General features: G+C 39.4%; 2 protein-coding genes across 3 annotated transcripts in view; both read right to left on the bottom strand.

Annotated features, from left to right (window-relative positions):
• Positions 1-274: 274 nt before the first annotated feature.
• LOC149024770 (Calcium-binding EF-hand family protein) lies at positions 275-17669 on the bottom strand. Its single transcript, XM_089144979.1, has 6 exons — positions 17347-17669; positions 17115-17146; positions 14104-14354; positions 9656-9858; positions 8649-8823; positions 275-794 (listed from the first exon to the last, which is right to left on the bottom strand). Exons 3-6 carry the CDS (start codon positions 14300-14302, stop codon positions 688-690), a joined length of 684 nt encoding a protein of 227 aa, XP_089001105.1. The 5' UTR covers positions 14303-14354; positions 17115-17146; positions 17347-17669; the 3' UTR covers positions 275-687.
• Positions 17670-18046: 377 nt separating this feature from the next.
• LOC149024769 (alpha/beta-Hydrolases superfamily protein) overlaps positions 18047-22705 on the bottom strand; it is a 37967-nt gene continuing 33308 nt past the window's right edge. Inside the window, exons 10-13 of one of the 2 annotated variants that reach the window (XM_089144977.1) lie at positions 20853-20993; positions 20665-20739; positions 19932-20069; positions 18047-18985 (exon numbers count right to left, since the gene is read on the bottom strand). In XM_089144977.1, coding sequence (XP_089001103.1) covers positions 18797-18985; positions 19932-20069; positions 20665-20739; positions 20853-20993 — 543 coding nt within the window. In that variant the 3' untranslated portion in view covers positions 18047-18796. The other variant, XM_089144978.1, reaches the window with a different exon arrangement.

Genomic DNA, 22705 nt, shown 5'->3' with positions numbered 1-22705 from the left:
CCCTGACCAGAATTTCTGATCCAACAGTCCGCATGACGGTCCTGCATGTTAAACTAAAGGAATTTCGGTGCAACAACTACTAGAAAAGATTCTAAATTGATTCAGGCACGAGAGCATTTTGCATATTGACTCTGAACGCTGAGTGCAAATGCAAGGACCTCACATCAAGTAATAAATATCTCAGAAGTTACTAGGGTTTAAGGATTTGATATCAACAGGGCCAATACGTATTCTGGCCAATTCCAATATCGGTAGGCTGAATGGGACAAAGAACTATGAGTCTCCAGCGTATTGGCCAAGACCGATATCCTAGTCATTACTGATTCCTGAATCCCTGCAAATTCAAGTAGATCGGAAATTGAACAGAAAATTGAAATTGGTCCTCTTGCACTTGGAGAAAAGCGTACCAGAATGCAGTGACGACACGCACGCAAAAAAGCAACTGTTCGTTCCACTGAGGAGGTCTAGTCATAATACGGAGTTCTACCAGTCTTAAGAATATGTACAATGAAATTCATAAACCATAGTAAGAAGTAAGACTAGTGGACTTGATTCTATATCTTCACTATTATTCAATATGCAGCTATGATCCTTCATCAGAACTTGAACACTCGGATTAAATGAGTAGGCTCAAAGTACCACTACAGGGTGTAGGAAAGCTGCTTCCTGAGATTGTGCTCAATTCAATCAATCTTCTCCACCTTCATCCATGTCGTCGATCCCAACCCAACGCGTGAAGGCAAAAAGAAATTCCTTGAAGGTCACCATGCCATTTTTATCCCAGTCCATCTCCTCTGCACTCAAAATAAAAATACAACGGTTATAGTGATGGGCATCATAGAAAATACCAATTTCGGTAATAAGTACTCAGATTTGTAGCTCAGGATTTTGGTATATATGAATGACATTGTAAGAGGGAACGTCCAGATATATTTCTATCAGGGTGACAATGACAAATTCTATATAGTCGATGAGCCAATAGCACAAATCCCTATACAGAATACCTCAATACTTTTCTTGACGTTAAAACAAATGCATAGTGAAGCGGCAAATATTGAAATAATAAGCTTGTTACCGCAACATCAAGAAAAAAGAATGGGGGTTCCATTTTGCCCCTGAGGGTGGAAACTAGGATAACCTCCAAGAAATCAGCCACCTTCTAAGATACCAATGAGTAAAATAGGCTTGATTGATTACAAAAATGAGCATATATTGTAGGGGTGCAATCAGGCTGGGTTGTCTTAGGGTCCTCCAAATCCTCATCCTATGGCTAGTTTGTCCAGCCTTATACTGTGTCTATCGGAAAAGAAACATATCTCACCACTGTGCAGATCATGGGAAGGGTAAAAGCAATCTGCACAATGGTGGTGCATGCTTTTTTCTCCATATATATATACATATATATATATGGGTAAAAGTAACTGTACAACCTACTCAATCAAGATCTATTGGGCATATAACAAGACTGGATTAATCATCGGTTATAGACATATATACAAAATTAGGGTGCCTGAATAGTAAAATCTGCATTGAGAAAGATGAAAGTAGAAAAGGCCCCAGCCCTAGGCGAGATAATATAGAAGTGTAGAAGAGCTTGAGAATTTGTGGTTTATCTTGGTCAACCAAGCTGCTTAACAAGATAATGAGCACATAAGCACTGTTGTCCTCATTTGCAAAAATATGGGCAATATCCAGAGCTATAACAACTATGAAGGCATACAACTAATGATTCATATGATGAGTTACACGAGAAGGAAGAGAGGGGGGGGGGGGTTTCGTATAGTTAAGTGAATCCCTTCTAAGAAGAAAAATTATACTTTTGAAGAACCTATCTGGTTTCATACCTGGAAGGCAGGAAGATCCCCAACAGAGGCCAACTTTGAAGCCTTACCATTTGCACTTACAATAGATTATTACACTAGAGGTTTCAGGATGAGGTTCCTTAATGTAGTAGCTCAATCATAACTAAATTAATATAGAGGATGATGTTACACAGAGGATTAAAATAGGAAAATGAAGTGGAGAAATGCATTAACAGTGTTGACTATCATGTGATTGATGTATCTTATTGATAAAGGATCAAACTGAGTAAAAAAAAAAGGGGGGGGGGAGGGGGAGTTGAATTGGTTCTTACAATTCCTGCCTTGTTCTATGAACCATAAAAGCATTTACCCTCTCATCTCACATCCCTATATCATTAGGTCCACCAAGATTACAGACCCACTTTACAGACATGGATTTATCTTCCACTGATAAATTCAAACAGTGGCATATGATATACATAGTTCATTCAGAGTTCAGGGAGCACATCCCTTGGGGTTCCGTATAGACTCAATACTATCCTTAAACAGTTTACCACCTTTATGGACAAGACACTGCTTTAACCTGCTTCAACTTTCACCTGCAGCAAGGCTAGGACTTCAATCCCCCAATTTCAATGGACCTCAGCCTTCCCAACAACCAATAAACTGAAAAAATATTGAATACAAACCTAACTCCATCAGGATTCCATCAAATCCACTCTAGGTTCTCCGCAAATACAATGAAGAACAAAAAATAAAAACCTAGAAAATACAAGGCTTTGTAATCATAATTAGCTCTGCAAAGCTAGACACTCAAATCCAATGTAATGAAATTAATCACTTGAACCCATCACCACCAACACAGTTGCTATTCTCTACTGATTTCCAATCGCTCAACATTCTTGTCCTTTTCTTGATTTTGAATATTCTCCAGGGTTCACAAGTCTTGGAGAGAAGATTTTGAACTCTTAAAGAGATCATACATAAAGAACCCAAAAGATGTCACTCTGACCAACTAGAATAGATAAAAGTGTTTTTCGACCCAAAAATACCCTCATTGCCGATCCAAGTTTTGGGGAAAATATACCTAAAATTCACCTCAGGGGATACACCACTGACTACTTACTCCACCTCATTACAAAACCCACTGACTTAGTTCCAGCCATTGCATCAACATATCCCTTTAAAACTTAAAAGAAAACTGTTACTAAAGGGCAACTGAGGACTAACCGTTCCTCTTGAAACTGGCGCTAGCTAGCACTAGCATGAGTCCTCAGGAGGTAGGTATCCTTTTCTGTTTTGTCTTCTAGAGTCCTAGCTTGATTAGGATTAGATAATCAGAAAGTCCTACTCTTATTTGTCCTGTTCTCCTTCTCCTTCTTAGCTTTGTATTCATTTTCCTTCTTAGAGTTGTTTACCCACTGAACGTAAAGTATAAATACCCTATTAGGGGCCATAAATAAAGCACAATTATCTGAGAAACAATTCCTCATCTTACAACATGGTATCATAGCTTAGGCTCTAGATTTGATCCATTCCTCTGAAGTATTCTTTGCTAAACAAGTGCCATTCCTCCTCTACAAACCCAATTGCACGCAGGCTGGTTCTCTTCAGTTTTTCACGGAAAGCTCCTTCAAACCTCACTGCTGGCTAGATTCCTCAACCTGCTGGACGTTCTCAACATTTTTCTGAATCTCCAGCATGTGCTAAATCAGATTTCGCTAAACAAGTTACGCCATATCTCTTACCTAAAATGGACCTAAACCCCAGCCGTGGCCCCTAATTTTACCCTGACTTTGAGGACAACAGTAAGGAAATTCAATGGACCCAACTGCTGTGTGTGTATATATGTGTATATATATATATAGAAAAACTGGGCTTACATCACTCTCTCAAAAACAACCAAAATACATGCTCTCAGATTCTGCCTTGAACCTGCTCTCCCTGATCCTGAAGATTTATTTTTTTGGGGGAGAAATCTTCCCTGTGGATGTTTTTGAGTGAATGATGTAAACCAGTCTTAGGGTTAAAAGTTTTTGTGAATTTTCCCCAAAAACTAAGGACTGCCCAGAATCTTCCAGCAAAGAGAATTATTATTCCAAGATATTTGGGGTGGTTCTAAGCGATTAAAACCTTGCTGTAATGCTGAATTCAGATCTGAATTTTAAGAACGCCCTTGAAAACTAGGGTTTTGGGATTTCGGCTAGGTGGGGGAGTGGGCTGTTATTGCTTTGTTGTAATTTCAGACTTAGCTCTAATGCTTTTTAGGGTGTGGCTGAGAGTTAAATTGAACCAGGGTTTAGGTCTAGAGATTGGAGATGAATTGCATAAGATTTTGCTGAAGAAAACGAAATGCAGGAATTTTTCAGACCTAGGGAAAATATGGATTAGAAACTAACAATAGGACAGAGGCCTAAGGCTTGGTGCAATTCTGCAGGAAGAAAAAGGGAGGTTATGGGGCTGGGGAACAGTTTGGTGCTACCGCACAGAAGAAGGGGTGGGGAAGCTTGAGGGTGTTAGGGGAGAGGGGCCAGGAGATATCGCAGGGATTAGGGAATGGGGTTTAGTTTAGGTTTCTGTCGAGGGTGGGGAAGAAGCTGGGAGGGGCTGTGATTTTTTGGTTGGCCTGGGGGGGGGGGGGCACTCCTACGGTTTGTGCTAGGAACAAAAGGAATGAGGGAAGGATGCGGGTGGGAGAGGAGGAAGGGGAAGGGGATGAGGGCTGCTGTACTTACTTGTGGGAGTGCTGGTCTTGCTGAACATATGCTGGAGATTGGGAGAAGATGACCGAAATTACAGGTAGAGGTGCTGATCTTTCAAGAAAACTCTTTACTACTCAACCATGGCCCCCTCAAGGAACCATTATCCGTAGCTAACTCAATTTTATTCAATAATCACATTTAACATACAAAGAAAGAGTAGGCATTTATTTATAACCTACTAAAAGAACTTAACAGCAAGTGGGACTCCTTTATAGATTAGGATCCCAGTACCAATAATCATAACCATTGAAATAAATTTAAAAGATCCCACGGACCCTAATTGACACATACTGAAATAAACTTTTAAGTAACTTAAAACTCTAACCTAAAGAAGTTCACTTGAAAAAGAACTCCCTAGGACACTCAACCACCAACTCATATTAAGACTTGATAATAAAATTGGACTAGAGAATTCAAACTGAATTTCTGGAATTAAATTCCAACAACTAAATAGGGCTGAAAAGGCCCAAAAAACCCTCCACAGGGGTCCGGACAGCTAGTTTCGAGGGACCTTGGGGCCCACTCCAGGATTCAGTCAGGGGTGTTCAAATCAGAGAGAGAGAGAAGGGCGACGCCTTTCGACCACCTACTCTGAAGTATTTGGTAGCTTTGTTTACTCGATTGCTTGCTAGATGGTCTGATTGACTAATTGATTGTTTATTTGTGACTGTTTAGAATATGGTTTAGGATTCTGTTCTGTCCTGTTTTGAAGTAACTGATTGTCAAGGAATGGCCGAGGGCCTGGCTATCCCCTCCCTGTTCCTCCGGCAGGGAAGGGGGTAGCATGGAATGATCTATTTGCTAATAGCTCTGTCAGATGATTAGAGGAGGGGCTGAAGCTAGAGTTTATTCCTCCAAGCTGTAGGGATGGAGTCGAACAAGCATTTTGTAACAGAAGTGCAGTGTGAGAAGAAGAGAGAAAATGGAGCCTGGCACTGGTAGGAGACTTCATTGGAGGAAGGCCTTCTTTCCTCTATGCAAAAGATATGCTTTTGAAGCAACAGAAGCTGTCTGGTTGATGCAACCAAGGAGGACGGAACAGCTTCTGATTCAATTCTTACACCCACAGCAATAATTCTAGGGTTTTGGGACAGGATTGAGAAGGTTTAGGGTTACCAATTACCAGGATGGGATGGTTTTTGGATTGTTTAGAGCATTAAAAAGGGCATGGGGAAAACCCAATTAACAAAACCTAGATTGATTAGGAGAAACTGGGAAGAAAGATAAAAGTAGTGATTTAACAAAATGGGAAGGGATTAGAAAAAAGGTTCAAATTTGGAGAATTTAGGGTAATGGGAGGCTTGCGGCTAGAGGGGGATGAGGATCTAATGATTCTTGCCCAATCTTGCTGTCTCTCTTTCTCCTTTTTTTTTCTTCTTTCTTTCTCTTTTCTTTCTTGATTGCAGAAGAGAGGGAAGGGGCTTTTTCTTGGTCTCGAGCGAAGGGAGGGAATGGGGCTAATGGCCGAAGGGTTTTGGTGTCCTAAGAAGGGAGAGGGGGCTGCAATCTTTGACTGGGGAGTGGGACAGCAAGCTTTCTTGGACAGAATTCTTGTGAAAAGAGTGCCACAAAATGGAAAGAGATGAAGGGGAATGGGTGGGGGCTTAGGGCTAGGGCTTGGGAAGGGGATTCACTTGCTTGCTGTTCTTGCTGAGAGAGAGAGCTCTGATCAGTAACTGGAGTAGCAGAAACAGAATTGAGAATTTAAGATTGAAAGAGAGAAGCTTCTTGGAATAAGTGCGGGGTCCCCCTCAAAAGGACCCTACTCAATACCTCCTTGGCTGTAAATTCTCCGAGATTTTCATTAATAAAAAAACCTGATTTGTTACAGCAATGGACTATGAATTTACAGCATTACAGAAAGACTCAAAAAAGACTCAAAACTTGGACTTGGAGACCCAACTCTAGACTAATCTTGGACTCCTACTTAGACTCCACAACTAATAACTGAAATAAGACACAAATTCTTCAGATAAATTAAGAATCCAACTAAAATAAAACAAACAAAATTGAAGGACAAGGGCCAAAATAACCCCAGGGGTTTGCGCAAAGGCCCAGCGGTGCTAAAGCCTCTTGCAGCTCTTTCTGGGCCCCTGCTTGGTGCATACGTCACTGGTACTGTCTGACGTCTGTTAACCTGTTACAAAGTAGAGTCTTTATCCTCCGAATTCAGCCTTGAAGCAGATCATACGAAGGTACTTAAAGGAGGGCCTTGGTTTGTGCAGAAGAAGCCATTTATTGTGAGACCTTGGAGCCCAGATGGGAGTGGAGCATATTGAGTTGTCCTCAGTGACAATTTGGATCTCATTTTGATATCTTTCTTTGCATTAGTGCCCTGCTCCAATCTTGAGTGTGATAGCTAGTATTATTGGGAAGACTTTGATGACAGACAGAATGACCAAATCCAAGGAAAGGGTATGCTCGGCTGAGTGTGGAAGTGGAAGCTCAAAGAAGCTGATCTTATCAACTCCTGTCGTTGGTGAACACAGGGCTTTGTTTTATACAAGGTTTCAGTATGAATAGAGACCCCTTCTATGTACTCTCTGCCACGTGCTTTGGCATTCTACTGCAAAATGCCTAGCCCATGGGAGAGGAGCAGTTGAGAACCCTACTGGCCGGAGTAGTGGTCACTGGATTATTACCAATTGTACTTGGCAATTGGGGGAGGAAAGAGGGGAAAGGTAGGGTGAGAAGGAGCTGTTGGAGGTGACGTGGTAGATTCCACCCTAGAGTTGACCAATAGTAGGAGGTATACTGTGCAGGAAAGCAGGAAGTCCCTGTAGGAGCAAAACTCCGTTGCAAACCCTTGTAGGAACACGAGGGGAATTAGTGGAGGGGGAGATTAATGAGGAAAATTCAAATTCAATCAATTTTAGGTTCGAACAATGTAAGGAGGAAATGTCATTTGTGGGTCAGATTTCATCCTCATCCCTTGCAGAAGATAGGAATTGGTTAATTTGGAAGGAAACTACTAAAATTGTTGTTGCCTAGGATTAGACCTTTCCCATTTCTGCCTCCTAGGTCATCATCCATGATAAGTTGATAACTTGGGGTTGTGTTGGGCATGAGAAGGGTGTGTTGTGGGGTTGGGTGGGAAGGTGGAGCTGGAGGAAAATGCATGTGTTGAGTTGGCAAGAAGGTGCTCCAGCTATGCTAGTTGGAGAAAGTCACAACAGGGCAGGAGAGTCAAAATTCAGCAATTTAGTCCTTTTTCATCACCAACCAGAATCCCTTGAACTACCCCTTACCCGAGAATGTGCTCCCCTGGCAGCTGTCCACCTCGGCAGCTCTGCCGGTTGTTAAAGTTAAAAGGAGTGAGGGTGAGAAACGGAAATCAAGGTGGAGGAAAAACACTAAAAAGGGTAGATAAGATGAAAGAGAAATGAATTTATTTGCTTTCCATAGTACTTTGAAAGAAAACCCTATGGCTGGCCAAACCCAGGATCAACCCTAACCAAGCTACCCTGTGCTACCCAACCTCAGGCCTGAGTTTCCCAATTGTAAGTTGTAAACATGGTATGTCTTGTTGCACTTTAATGAAAACCTTAGTGTTTTATTGCATAATATCCATACTTATATTGGTTTAAATTCATGTTCTAAAAAAACACTTTAGGTTAGGTTTTTAGGCAACAATAACACACGTAGTGTGTTTATTGGCCTCAAATTAGGCTAGACACCAAAAACCAGCCCAAAAAGATCTCGAATAGCCCCCAAATGGGGGGTGAAACTTGCACCGAAACATTCCCAAATTTTGGTGACATTTCACCAAAATTTCAGGGTTTCGAACCCAAAGTTTCGGAATTTTTTTTTTCCTACCTAGGTTGTAACCCAGCTTCACCCAAGCCTTGAATTTTTCAGATGGTCTTGGGCCTTTCTGGGTCTAGCTTGGACCACATCTTTAAGCACTGATGGCAGTGTCACTGCACTTGATGTTAGCTAGTAAGTTGAGGAAGGTCATCCAAGTTACATACTCATGTTCATATCTCAGGTACATGCCACTGTTCTACAAATCATCTATGCCAAAGGCATGTATACAAGAGTGTGTGTGTGTGTGTGTCTGTGTAGAGAGAGAGAGAAAACTAACCAAATCTCTTCATTGCTATTCGACCAGAAGAGCGTTCCCCCGAAGTGGTTTCATTTATGGCCTCCACCATCTCACTTTTGCTGACATATCCATCTTTATTCTTGTCCAAGAAAACAAATGCATCAACTAATGTTTCAAATGTCGCCTCCAGATCTGGCAGTCCCATCCGTGATTTCTAACAATTTGATTAAGGAAACCTGAGAACTTAAAATCTTTTCATATACTAGAAGTAACAAAAGAACAGGTAATCATGATGAAATATTGTATTCTCCAGAGCAGTCATGTCTCATGAATAGGAGTTGAGATTGAAATATCATCCAGTTCTCGTCACACATGCTTTTCAAGACCTAACCCCCCTTAACACTCTATTCATGCCAATAGTTGAATAATTAGGAACACAAAAGAGAGAACTTTTATCAAGTGGATTCCAGGATGGGGCCCAAGTAAAAAGTCTTTACTCAAATTCAAGGCGTCACCTATGCATCTAGGCACCTTGGCAGCTACACAGACACCTTTGCTGCCTTGTGACTCAATTCCATAAATTCCACACACAAGGAACAAATGCTCCTTCCCACATGTAAAAACACCAAGAACATATTACAAGCTGAGCAAGGAAAACTAAAAAGAGGCCAAATAGAAAGAAGCCTAAAAAGGCAAATGCAGGAGAGAGAGAAAAAGAGGAAAAATAAGAGGAGAATATTAACTTGGGAATGAATGATCAGGGGTGTCATGAATAATAAACATTTTGGTATAAAAAGTAAAAACTCTGTACGCTATATAAAGATATTTGGAAACTCAAATGAGTCGAGACACGGGTTCTCAAAATAAGGTTCTACCAGAAGGTATACAAGATACGTTTACATAATTAACAAATTGAGTTTCAACAAATACCAGGAATCATTAAATAAGGAAAGAGTCTGCGTATGCAAAGAATAAACAAATATATTACATAGAAATCATCAGATTCAAGAAAATTTTCAGAGATTGAAAAGTCATATTTTGGATACAGCATGAAGAGCTGTTGGATCCTCCTTGAGAAGATAGACAAGGCAGAGGAGGACAATGAACTCGTTGAACTTCATACCCATGTTCTCATTGATATCACATGCTTTAAAGAGATCACTAATCTCTTCCTCAGTGGAAGGTATCTCCAGTTTGTGAAAACAATGCTTCAGCTCTTGTGGATCTATTGTGCCGTTTGAATCCTCATCTATGAAGAGAAATGAGAACTATTTAACTTATACAAAAATTCATAAAATACAAAGCATCTAATACACCAAAATTGATAACAACAGTCAAAAACTCCAACCAATATTTAGTCAACACTCATAGAAAACATATCTTAACATATTTGCAGTATTTCTTACTTTCTTGTTCTCAAACTAGATTGATTACAATCACTTGGGGTTTTTTTATTTTTTGGTATCGAAGAAGAAGACTGAGGGTGAAATTGAAGGAGAGGGAAGGTGAAGGTGAGCCTGTATCCCCAGGTTCTAGCCACAACAATCTCAAGACCAGACCAGCTTAGATGGCTGGAAACTTCAATTCCACTTCATTTAGAACTATTCTTCTGTTAACCATATGCACTCATATTCTTTCACCATTTAAGCCTTCCATATCTTCTTAGCACATTCAACTTGCATCAGATTGCTCCTCACCACTGCTTCATCAGTCTTCATCACCAAAGAGCTAAAACTGCTAATCATAATGCGCATTGTTTTCAATTCCTCTAAAGGGTTATTCAAGCAACTAGCTTAACTTGTTATTCAGACATGTACAAAATATCAACATCGTGTAGTATAAATGACCAAAAAAGAAGGACAAGGAACATGATCTAATTCTTTTATATCTACTATACTATGGACTAGGGGTATATCTCTAGATACCCAGACAGAAAATATGCATTATAGTAATGAAAATGTATGCTGAACCATATCAAAGGAATTTCTATTGAGCATTCTAAAGATTAACCATGTGTCAGAAACCAGATATGAACGGTAAAACAAGGATTTCAGACCTCTGCTCTACCAGCTGAGCTATCAAGGATATTAAGCTCTTGGCTCTATGTCATTTGAAGGACTTCAAGAACATTTCGAAGCCTTGCCCAGGACCTGGAAATTCTTTAATCTTCAAAGTGAAGACCTTGCCCATCCTTCTAAATCTCATCATCGACCATAAAAACATCCTAATCTGAGGTAAAATCCTTCTATTTAGGTACAAACTTTGCTAGAGGGAATGGATGGGGAAAGGAAGGGGGGTCATCAAACATGGAGATTGATATGACAATTATACCTTTCGATATTAGGGAACAGTCTGAACTGGCCACGTATCAAATTTCAGACTAAAATTCAAAATGACATACCCTCCCATCTAAAGGAATAAAACTTAGCCTTATCCCACCTATTCTCCATTTAGCTCGACTCAGAGCCATGCTTGCTACTAATCCTAAGCTATGCATGACTTATTTCACTTCCTTCTCCTAGAGTCATTTTTAGCCAATCCCTGGCTCTTTTAGTTCGTCAGTAGAGTTCCATATCGAAGCATTTAAAGGATTCCATTGAACATATCCATGCCACCTCAAATGACTTTTCTGCAACTTATCATGCAGTGAAGCTGCTCTTATACTAGCTCCAAGTTGTTCCTTATTTATTTTTCAGTGTTACAATCATTCATCCACATTTCAGCAGCACTATTTTTGTTACAAGTAGTTGCTTCCCTACCCAACACTCAGCTCCATACATCATAGTTGTTCATGGGGCAGCTTCATATCCCAAATGGGCTTCGGTTATAAGGAAATGGCCTAGGGTGGGTTATACGTGATGGGCCTTTGATTCCAACAGTTAACTTTATAATGGGCCAAGAATAGGGGTCCAAAGGTTGAGCATGAAATTAGATATAATTGATTTAATTAGAGATCATGTGATTATGACTTGAAAGTCATAGTTGATCACGCTCTCCCATGATTTTAGTAGGAAAGTTATGTTTTCTCTTTTTCTTAACAACGACAACAATAAGCCTTGTCCCAACTAAATGGGGTTGGCTACATGGATTCTAGCCTTCCAATCAGTTATGTTTGAGGCCATGCTAGATACAAGGCCTAAGCTATGCATATCCTTTCTCACCACTTCTCTTTTTCGTATTTTATATATTTTTTTAGCTAAATTTTAGTTATAACATGTTATAATCTTTAGTAACTAGTGACCTAGCTAATTGGGTTGTTAAAAGGTTGGTAAGTAGTTAAGTAGTTAAGTAGTTAATTACGTTTTCTGAACTACCTTGGGTTGTTTTAGCAACAAGTATTATACTTTATTTTGCATTCAGTTTTCCTATTTGTATTTGGACATTGTCCTAAGGCTGTTAAGTCTTATTTATAACCCATATGGGGGTAATGGAAAACTTAACACTGGAATTCTCGAATTTTTCTGATTGCAAACTTCGCTGCTGCCTTTCTTCCGTTCTCAAGCATTTGAAGTCTAGATCGGCTGGCTCCTTGTTTCAAGTCCAAGTTGCTGTTTGTGCTTGGAAGCCCAAATTTCTGTTTTGCAGTGGAATCAGCCTGTGTTTAAAGATCTGGCTAGAAGCAGCGCCCAGTGGGAAGCGCAACTCCCCTGACCCTCTCTTTCACCCCTTTCCTTTTAGATGGACCTTAAAAACCCCATCGGAGTAGCCATTAATGATAAGCCCCCAACTCCAATGATTCATCAAACCAGCCATCAGTTTCTGTCCGGATTTCAACCTCAGGTCCCCTCACCAAGGCGTACACTCAATACAAATTACAACTACAACAGACCATTGAAACCCTAACTTCCTTTAAATCCTAGTTTCCCTCTAAAAGCCTAAAACCTCCAACTTAACATTCCAGCCATTCTGCCCATTAGAATCGACCACATTTTGAGGGGATCATCCATCCAAAAATGTTCCCAGTCAATCCAAAACTCGGCCGTTACTCCCATTAAAACCCAATTGACCAGCAAGTCCTAAGTATTCTCAACTGCCATAAAATTAAGGATTTTAGTTTCAGACATCAGATCCAGGACTAATTTGGGTTGTATCCTTCCGTCATTTCCCCCTACACTTGAACCAAGTTTCAGTTCGAACTGAGCCCTAGAAACACCAATTCTCCAATTTCCCCCAAAGCTGAAACCACAAGCCTATGGAACTGGTCCCAATCCTAATCTAAAGCTACATCAGTTCATCTCTGCTGTTTCTTCAATACTCAGCCTTTTATACCCTTGTTGGTTGTAATAATTGTACTCTTAAAATTTCCTTTTGAATTTTAAATGAATACATCAATCAATGACACTCTTGATGCACTCCTCAATTTATCCACTCTATTCTAATTTTTATAGGGGGGTGGGGAGAAGGGGGGGGGGGGGGATGAATACTCTATTTCTAATACTTTGTGCAACATTATCCTGTTTTTCTCATTTATGATTGAACCTAGGTATCTAAATGTGCACCTGGCAGTATCACCTTATCATCAATTTTCACCACCTCACTTTCAGTCCTATTGTTACTGGAGTTGCACATTATATACTCTGCTTTTGTTCAACTTAATTTTAAGTCTTCTGATTACAAGGCTGATATGCATAATTCCAATTTTGCACTATCCTACTTTTGCTTCATCCGCCAATAAATCATCATCAACAAAAAGCAAACAGCAAGAGATCTAGTCTTGGTGGGTTTGGATGGACCAGCTGATAAGAAGGGACTGGGTGGAAAGGCAATGGGTTAGTGCAGGATTGGTGGGGATATGGCCTTTGAACCAGACAAGGTTGCTACAGAAAACTTTAGTGAAAGCCAAGGAGGAGTTGGACAGGAGACAGAGGAGGTTGTCACTCCAGGGGGAGGAGAATGGAGAGGCAGGAAGAGGGGCACAGTTTGGTCAAGCTCGCAAAGGACAGGGGAAGGGGATGACCCAGACCCCATAAGAGATGGAGGACAGGGGGTATCTTTAGGGATGTCAGAAGAAAGACAGCTAATTAAATTAAATATTTATCAAAAGTTAAGCTAAATTAATTACAAGTAACTTACTGAGATTTTTTTTCCTGGATATTTCTTAAACCTAATAACGAACAGCTATTCATAAAACAATGTCTCAGGTAGTTGTTGAACCAGTGTCATCATGATTTTATAAGTTTAAACTAGGCAGTAGGAAGATTAGCACATTCTTTTCAACCTGAGTTTTAAACTTACAATCCCGGGCCATAATCGACCAACTTACCAAGTTGGACCTCTGTCAAGCATTGAGGTCCAACTGTTGTGCCTATGTCAATGTAAAACTCTTCTACAAGATTTGCTATATGTGTTCCCACCTATTTCTCTACATATATTCCTGATAAACGTTAATGGTATAATTGTGAGATTTTTTAACTCTCTCTGTGCCAAGACAATACAAATTCTTCATATGTTGGATACAACTTACAAAAAGTATAAACCAGGAAAAAGAACCAACCAAATTGCTCAAAAATTGTCTTGCACTTCCTGAAGCTTTCATCAATTTTTGGAAATTTCAGGATAATGCTGTTGAATGATTTCATTGCCGTTCCTTCAGATGCCCTTCTCTGCATTGCCTCAACCATTTTGGCCTCAAGCTTTGTTTCTGGCACCGGAGCCTTTTGAGAAGGCTCCCCCTTTGCCAGTGATCCTCCCATTTTAGATCAGTTAGATGAATGGATGCAGGATAAAGAACAGATATGTACCTGTCTAAAAATAGAAATGAAGGTTGTAGTATATCTCATGTTTAACTTTTATAAAGTGAGTGATATGGAGCATATAAAGTTCACAGGTATAATATTTAATAATAAACAGAAAATATGCTACAGATGGTTCAGTAGGGCCACCAATGGGTATCCTTTACCTGTATACCAGCCTAGCTGTCCCTATTTTGGGGTATAGGGCTACAGACTTGATGCCTCCTAAGCAGATGAATGGGTGAGGGTGACAGCCATAACCAATGCTCAGCCTATATATCCATTGCCCATCCCATCCATATCCAAATACTCTCTCAAGCCCATATCCGTTGGAAATCACCAAATGGTTAAAAAACCATCATTGAAGATTTGCACCTTTACATAACATAACCATTTGCTTGCCAGGTATTTTTACTTCCCACTGCAAGGGTAAGCTACCAACCTCCCCAAACTGCAAACCTATAATTTCAGTAAATAATCATTGTAACCAGAATAACAGAGTTTTAATGGCTATCCCATCTTAGTGGAGACTTTGACCAGCAAATGAGCTAGCAAAGAAGGGACTAAGGGAGAACCTATGCCTCTGATGTTTGGTAATTCAGATCAATCTCAATACCAAGCTAGAAATGGGAAAGGTTGGTCGCACCCATATCTGAAATAATGCTCAAACTGCTTTTCCTGTAAAACTTGCATGGACCTAAAAATTTTTCAAGCCTAGATGTGACAGGATACCAGTGTTCACGAAACGATGTAGGCTTAAAATGTGGAGAAGTGACAATTATGTTGCACAATGTGAGCTCACCTAAGTGGCCCCATGAGCTGAGGCCACCTCCAATGAGAATTCTTTTTAGGGGTCAATTCTCCAAACATCCATGAATAAGAGGTGGATAAGGCCAAGAGGAAAAGCTCTGCACATTTGAAGGGGGAGGCTTGAAAAGTGAAGTGGTAGTATACGGTCATTCAGTTAGTCAACTACACTAATGAGGAAATGTTCAAGAAGCTTGATATAGATCAATGATAATCAAGGAAGAAAATTCGACCGAAACAGGAATTTCGACCTTGCAAAAGGCCGAAATTTCGATTGAAACTGGACACTTTTTCTGAAAATTGGAACTTCAATTTCGGGCCTCATATGGACTCAAAATGATTTGGATTCTTGTATACTACCTATTTCAAGCATAATAAACACAATGGAACTACTATTTTGTAAAAAACAAAACTATTGAAAATTTATCATTCAGGTATACTAACAAATGACTGGTTCCGACAAGTGCAAACTGTATTGCATACATGCATAGAATCAACAACATACTTGAATTGTTTGGTAGAATGGTTACATATACAACAAGTCAACAAAACAAAATGACCGACTAGATCAAGTGATGGTGTCTCAAATATATTAAGCTAAAGCCTATATATCATATATACATAAAATAAAAATACATAATTTTAGAAAATAATTATTAAAATAAAAAAATGAAAAAATGGTAGCAAATAATAAAAAGATAAGTTTAACAAAACACAATTATAGATCATAGTCATAGGCTAAACATATATTAATTTCAAGGCAATACAAGATCATTTAAGGCATGAACAAAACAAAAATAAAAAAAGGGGAAGTTTGGAACTGTTGGGTGTGGCTCATGCTTCATATTCTATTGTTGCTGGAGTTTCCTTTGTAGTTGTTGTGGCTTAGGAGGTGTTTGGAGGCAAAAAATGAACAAAAGTGGCGTTCGAAGGCAAAGGAGTAGTGAAAATTAGGTGAAAATGAGATAGAAATCAACAAAGAAAAACAAGTTGGAATGCTGATGTGTTGAAATGGTCGAAATTTCGGTCGATATGAAACGATATGGATACATTTCGTGCCTACTACTACATTTCGTTTCGATTTGGATTTTTGCAGGCATTTCGGTCGAAATTTCAAGCATTTCGGTCGAAATTTCGACCATTTCGATCGAATTTTCTTACATGATGATAATTAAAAAAACCAACAATATCCTATCTATGTTCATCCCCCTATTATCCCAGCATATTTGGGAGATTTATTTTCTTCTTTTTTTTTAAAGATTTCTGTAGGACCCATATCAGCCTATGCTACGGAAAGATGTTCCCAAAAAGCCATATGCTGTTCAAGCAGGTAACGCCCATCTTCTTAGAGATGTGATGGTTTCCTATGATTTAGGATTTTAAGTGTACTTCTAACCATTGAAAATCTCCAGCATTAGAAAGTTGACAAGTTCACCTACAGCCAAAAGTCTTGCTTTTGTTCTTGAACTAGGGGATTGAATTTTCATTCTTTTGAAATTTAATTTTTGTAACTATTTTTGTTGGATTCAAATGGGAGGTATTTGCTTATTTATGAATAATTTCTAAAACAAACAAATGAAATAACATTCAACACCAATAAACGAACCAAGTTCAACACTACCAAAACAACCTCCTGGACCCCCAAAAAGTCTGCATATACACCTTGACGACCATGGGACGGAATATAACAGATCTCCTAAATTTGCAGAAAAATTGATTTGAAACCAATTGAAAATTATCAGAATTTTGTTTTTGGGGGCAAAATGTGAAGAAATGCATGATAAAGTCAATTACCAAACTCTGACGAGGTAAGTCTTCACACCTTGATGCATCAAAAATTTATCAAACATATAATTTTATTAAAATCTAGAGTTCAACAAACGAACAGAGTGAGAGAGAGAGAGAGAGAGAGAAAGAGAGAATGAATCCAAGTCCATATATAAGAAGAACGAACAAAGAGACACACCTGAGTTTTCCAGCCTTCACTTAAGAATTAATCTTCAAAGGTTCCGTAGAAGAAACATCATAAGAGACATTTATCAGGACAAGAAAAATAGCGAAAAAAATCACAAAAGACAAAATCAAACAACAAAGATACGAGAGAAGAGCGAATCTATCCAATGTTTGTTGCAATGCACCGATAATATAGCCTTAAAAGAAGAGATATGCAAGGCAAGAGCCCAAGAGGGGAAACTTACCAGTTACCAGCGCATATAAGTTAGATCGAACTTCGGTTCAAGCTCTTACTCGAATCAAATTTCCTAATAATAGAAGTTATATAACTAGAAATCAACGAAATGAACTAGTGGGTTTCTGGAGTTACTGGAGATTACAGTTTCGATCGAAAAGGTAAGATTTATTCTCCCACGCGATGAGGCGACAGAGGAGTAAAGAAGAACGACAGCTTTTCCAAACTGGGACGAGTTTGTTTTTTGATTCCTTATGAGCTTTCATGGGTTTCTCAACCTGACGATCCTGACTCCTGACACAGTTGCTCTGCACCCACCACGTAAATGGTTGGGACTTGGGATCATCATCTTCATTTATATCAATTTTTTACCATTTTTGAAACGACGGACAGTGAGACGTGGCAAGTGGTTGATTAATTTTGCCTTTATTTTATTAACGGAACAAAATGTATACGATTAAATCTAATTTCTAAACTCCCAAAACGAAAGCAACGCATCAATCATATGTTAAATATGTTTGTTTAAATTGGTGAATTAGTGATGCGTGATGATTATGATTGAAGCACTTTCCCCGAAAGATTCTCTCTCGTGTAGTGCGCTTCACTTGGATAACATAATTTAGCAGTTGGGATCGCTACCCGCCCATCCCTATAAACCTACTTAGATTGACACTGACCGCCTCACTGACCTTTCAAACCCCTTTGCACAGGGACCCTGCGCATGCGCGCACGACCACGGCCACGAGAGTCCTGTAGTAAAACACTTCGGTGCCTCAGATCGAAATTTCAGAGATTTTGAATCCAAACAAACCGAAATCCGCTTGATCATCGTCAAATGCTCATGACTGATGGAACCTGATATCAGTTCACCATCCGAATTCCGGGGTTTTATGTAGCATCGTTACCGGATTCAGTTCGCCTGATATCATTTCTAAAGACAATATCCACCACCCGTAGGTCAAGAGCAACCTATGCCAATACCAACTTACTTCCATACCAACAAAATTGAATTTCAAATTCCTTGAGAACAGTTCACCCATTAAAATGCAACGAAGATGAGAAGGATTGAAAGAACTTTGTCTTTTCTTACATTTTAAGGGTAAAAAAGGAACCTACCTGCCATTCACAGCAGGGCAGGGTGGATATTTGTCATGGAAGTGAGAAGGTGCTTGAGACATCTAACAATCTTGCAGCCTCAAAAATCTTAAAAAATTGGTGCCCGCTCCAATTAGTAGATCTAAGAATCAAAGTCCGCAAGTGTCAGCAAGACGCTTACATACAACAATAACAAGGGCTGCGACTTGCGAGGCCCTCAAATTTCTCATAAAATATAATCCAGTTAGGTATTCTACAAGAAAATAAAACATAAGAAGGAGAGGGTTTGGTACAGATGGAGACCTGATGCTTAGAAAAATGAGAAAGAATTACAGTTAAAACACCTTATATATGGTAAGAAATGATCATGTAGAACCATGTCTTCGATGGTTGACCCGCTTCAGAATACACAGGCGAATACGCTGGCTTAAGGCCTCTAACCTCTCACGTTTTGGTTTCTTTGGAACAGCCGGAGCTTTCTTCTTCTCCTTCATAGAATCTGATGACTTCTGCTGCATTATTCTCAAAGGGGTTGCAAGTGCCTTCAAGGTCATCTGCAAAGAAAAGGTTATAGACCAAGGTTGTCAAGGCGACCAAAACTATTAGGTCTCTTTGCCTAGGCAATTAGGCGACCAAGCAACGACCAAAGTGGTTAGGTCAAATTTTACTACCATTATACTGATAAATTTTTATTAAAAACTAAACAAACATTCAAGAATCACATTCATCTAAAAAAAAAAAACATTCAAGAATCATGATTATAAAAGATTACTAAAAAAAGAACACAAACATAAGTTCATTTCATCAAGCATCATAACATATGACTATAAACTATATCAAAATATAAGTATGAAAATGAAAATAGTAATTTTACATTTTTACTTACCTCTATGATAGTGTGACGCCAAATAAGTGTCTTGTCCATTTAATGATTCGTTGATTCCAAATTCCAAAATTACTAACTATTAAGTTTGTATACAGCTTTTGTAGAATAAAATTTTATTTTAAAAAAAATCAAGAAAAAATATTATCATGTACAAAATGTCAAAAAGGTGACTGTTTTGGCGTCTAGGAAGCAATAAAGCGCACAAGGTGACAAAGTGATAGCAATTAGGTGAAAAAGCAACAACAAAATAGCGTGTTAACAAAGCGGTTCAAAACAAGGCAATTGAAAAACCGCCTTGCCGCCTAAGCAGACGCTTTGACAACCATGATATAGACAGCATACGCAAAGAAATATTGACCCAGATTTATTAGGTGGGGCATATCAAATGGCTTATCCCAATCCAAACAGGCAACAAAATCATGTAGGTCAGAGCTAGCCTGCCTTCATCCTGCCACTATCCTGAACCAAGGGCCCGACATATTGAATGCCCCTGTCCAATATTGAAATTCAAGTCAATGCTAGAGGACAATTAACTTCATTCCATCTCCATCCTGATACATGATAATGAGTCAAAACTTAAAACAGCTCAAAAGATCAATGGGAAACAAAGAAACCTGAGGTTTGTTGTTAGTAGTTGCAGAATCTGGAGGAGAGCCTTCTTCACTGCCTCCTAGAGAAGAGCATCTTCCCCAGCTCTCTCGAGTGGAGCTAGAATACGAGCAGCATTCCTCATTCTGGCCATTTGTTTTATCCTGGGAAATAATTAGGCAAAAACTTTAGCAAAATTACAATTTTAGGCAAGCAGCCAAACTACACCACATTGGTTAGCATTTGTGACAAAAACTAACTTTATTTGATAGGTGAAGTTTCCATTTTCCTCCACACAGTTGAGGAATTCAATATGATCAAGAAAATGACTTGGGGCGATGAAAATTACTAGTCATTGAGAATTGCACTATGTTGCACGGGAAGATCCAAAAAAGAAGCCCAGGGGAGGGGGTGTTGTTTCAGTTAGCTGCCATATGAACGTGCACAAGCCTCCACGACTGCAGGGTCCAGGATAGGTTATAATTAAAAAGCCTTACCCCGCTATCGCAAAAAGGCTGTTTCCAGTCACTTTGGCTCATCATTTAAGTTGAACCTATGCAATTCCATGGGGCAGTACAACCTATCTTTACACTGGCCTTGGAACTAAATTCATACTGCAATTCAGAACTAAAGAGCTCAACTTCATTCACATTATAATACATTTTCAATGTATCCTTTTTCCCTCGTAGTAGTTGCACATCAATCTTAAGAAAGGGAGATCAAGCAATAAAGATGGACCAAGACAGGCTAAATAATCACCTGCAAATCTAGCTGCTCATCATCTTTTGTCTTGCCCAAATCATTAGCACTTTTAACTTCATCTAAAAAGGAATCCTGCATTGACAATAAAAATGAGAGGATCAAAAGAGGAAAAATTAATAAATGAAACACATTCTTGAAAACACAGGTAGCACTGAAAAATAAAATTTTAAGCAAAACAACCTTACCAAGACATCTGGAACTGGTGGGAGTTCAGATAGAAATTCGCTTATGGATTTTGTACTCGAAAAGCAGGGTGGAGCAGATGACGAGCTTGCAGTATCAGTACCAGCATTAGGAAGACCCGCTATAATTTCAGACAAGACGTTCTGAAAATCAGAAATAGAAACTTGTAAAAATGGGATAGGAAGTTTCTTGAGACCAACCAATCCTGGCTGATCCATGCAGTTGAACCACCATCAAGACACAAAAACCAGTGGATCTGTGACCCATTTTATTCTGTATGTTAGGGTTTTTTTTTTTGTGTGTGTGTGTGTGGGGGGGGGGGAAGGTGTGGAGAGATGGAGGCTCGAACATGAGACCTCCTTGTTCTTGCTGCCTCTATGTAGGAGACCGCCACCACCATGGTAGAAGCACGACCACCTGTAAGTTAGTTGATGTAGCCAACAGCACACAGAATGGATCAACCAGTAAGCATCTAGGAGATAGACCTCCTTGCATAATGCTTCTTTTAATGTCCCATGATGCAGATCCACAGACCTACATCTGCAAGAAGTCAAAGAAGCTGCCTAAGCAGTGCTACAAACAGTAGTAGTAGGAGTATAGCATATTAATCTATATTCGTGCTCTTCTATTTGTTTCAGTTGGACCAGGTTTGTTGGTTCCGCCGGGTATATTTAATAGATCGTGTGAATCATTTTAAGTGGCCAAATGACTAGGTTACCAGTCTAAGTGTGAAGATCTCTATGCATGGTGGCTTTATGAGCTGTCCAAGTTTGTTGAGTCTATTTCTAATTTGCCCCAGATCTGAGCTCTACCAGTGCTAGGACCCCTTTGTAAAGCCACTAACCCACCATATATACCCACTACATGAAAGAATACAACGAGAACAGCTTTACGACATTAGCTTGACCTGCTTGTGAGATCTCTCATCGAGTGGAAAAGCAGCTGATGTTTGAAGTTTAGTCACACCTGGTGGTTCAAAGTGCAAGAGAGCTCCTCCTTGGGTACGAAGTGGTTCAAACCCTAGTTCCCACAGCTGACTCTGGAACTGATCTATATCTTTGATCTGCCATTATGAGCCTGCTGCCTTGGTAAGGGATCTACATCATAAACCCTAGCCCTAACCTGACCTATATTACCCCACCATAAAAAACCCCTCTATTTTGGGAATCCTAACTTATCATAAGAACACAAGCCTTTGACCTGAAGCCCCTCCCTTTCTCTCAATTGAAACTTTAGAATCCCTACACCAGAAACCTAAAACTCCTGCAGATTTTCAGATCAACCCCTTCCAACCATCAGAGTTCGCTGATTTTTGAAGGAAACATAATCAGATTACCCTTCCCACTCAGTGCAAGTTTTAGCCTAAACCCTAATTCCCCTCCAAGTTCCATGAAGCCATCGTTTTCATCCTATACCTAGCTTTAAGAAGGCCTGAAAACATACCTAGCTTCAAAAAGCCTGAAAACAGCAGAGCCTAATTTTGCCCTAGTTCAACTTCATCAAGTAGGTTATTTTTTGAGTCTCCTGGCAGCATTGGTTATTAGTTGAACTCCAATCCAAGGCTACATCACCCCAAGGAGATTAATTCATGATCTATTAATTATAGTTGTTTCTCTTTGCCAACTTAGCTAACGTTATCTTGTAGATAACTATAGAATGTGTTACCAAAAGAATAGACAACTATGCAACTAAAAATGTGTTACTGAAATAATAGACAATTATGCAATTAAAATTAGGTTCAACCTATTGGAGCCTAATTTATTTTGGGCCACCTACACCAGTTAAACCAATGCCCCCTCAGCCCAGAGAAGTCAAATGACAGACTGGTTTTCAGAATTTAGGTTTTTTCTAAGGG

Source organism: Hakea prostrata, chromosome 2 (genome assembly GCF_041222555.1).
Source record: "Hakea prostrata isolate BN-2017 chromosome 2, UWA_Hpros_2, whole genome shotgun sequence".
Lineage (NCBI taxonomy): Eukaryota > Viridiplantae > Streptophyta > Magnoliopsida > Proteales > Proteaceae > Hakea > Hakea prostrata.
Note: the sequence above shows the minus strand (reverse complement) of the source record. Positions and strands in the feature narration are given on the sequence as shown.

Coding starts and splice junctions, on each gene's coding strand:
- LOC149024770 (XM_089144979.1), bottom strand. CDS start 14,302: ATGGGAGGATCACTGGCAAAGGGGGAGCCTTCTCAAAAGGCTCCGGTG. Junction 9,859..14,103: donor GACAATTTTTGAGCAATTTG/GTTGGTTCTTTT, acceptor TTCTCTTCATAG/ATGAGGATTCAAACGGCACA. Junction 8,824..9,655: donor ATCCAACAGCTCTTCATGCT/GTATCCAAAATA, acceptor TCAAATTGTTAG/AAATCACGGATGGGACTGCC.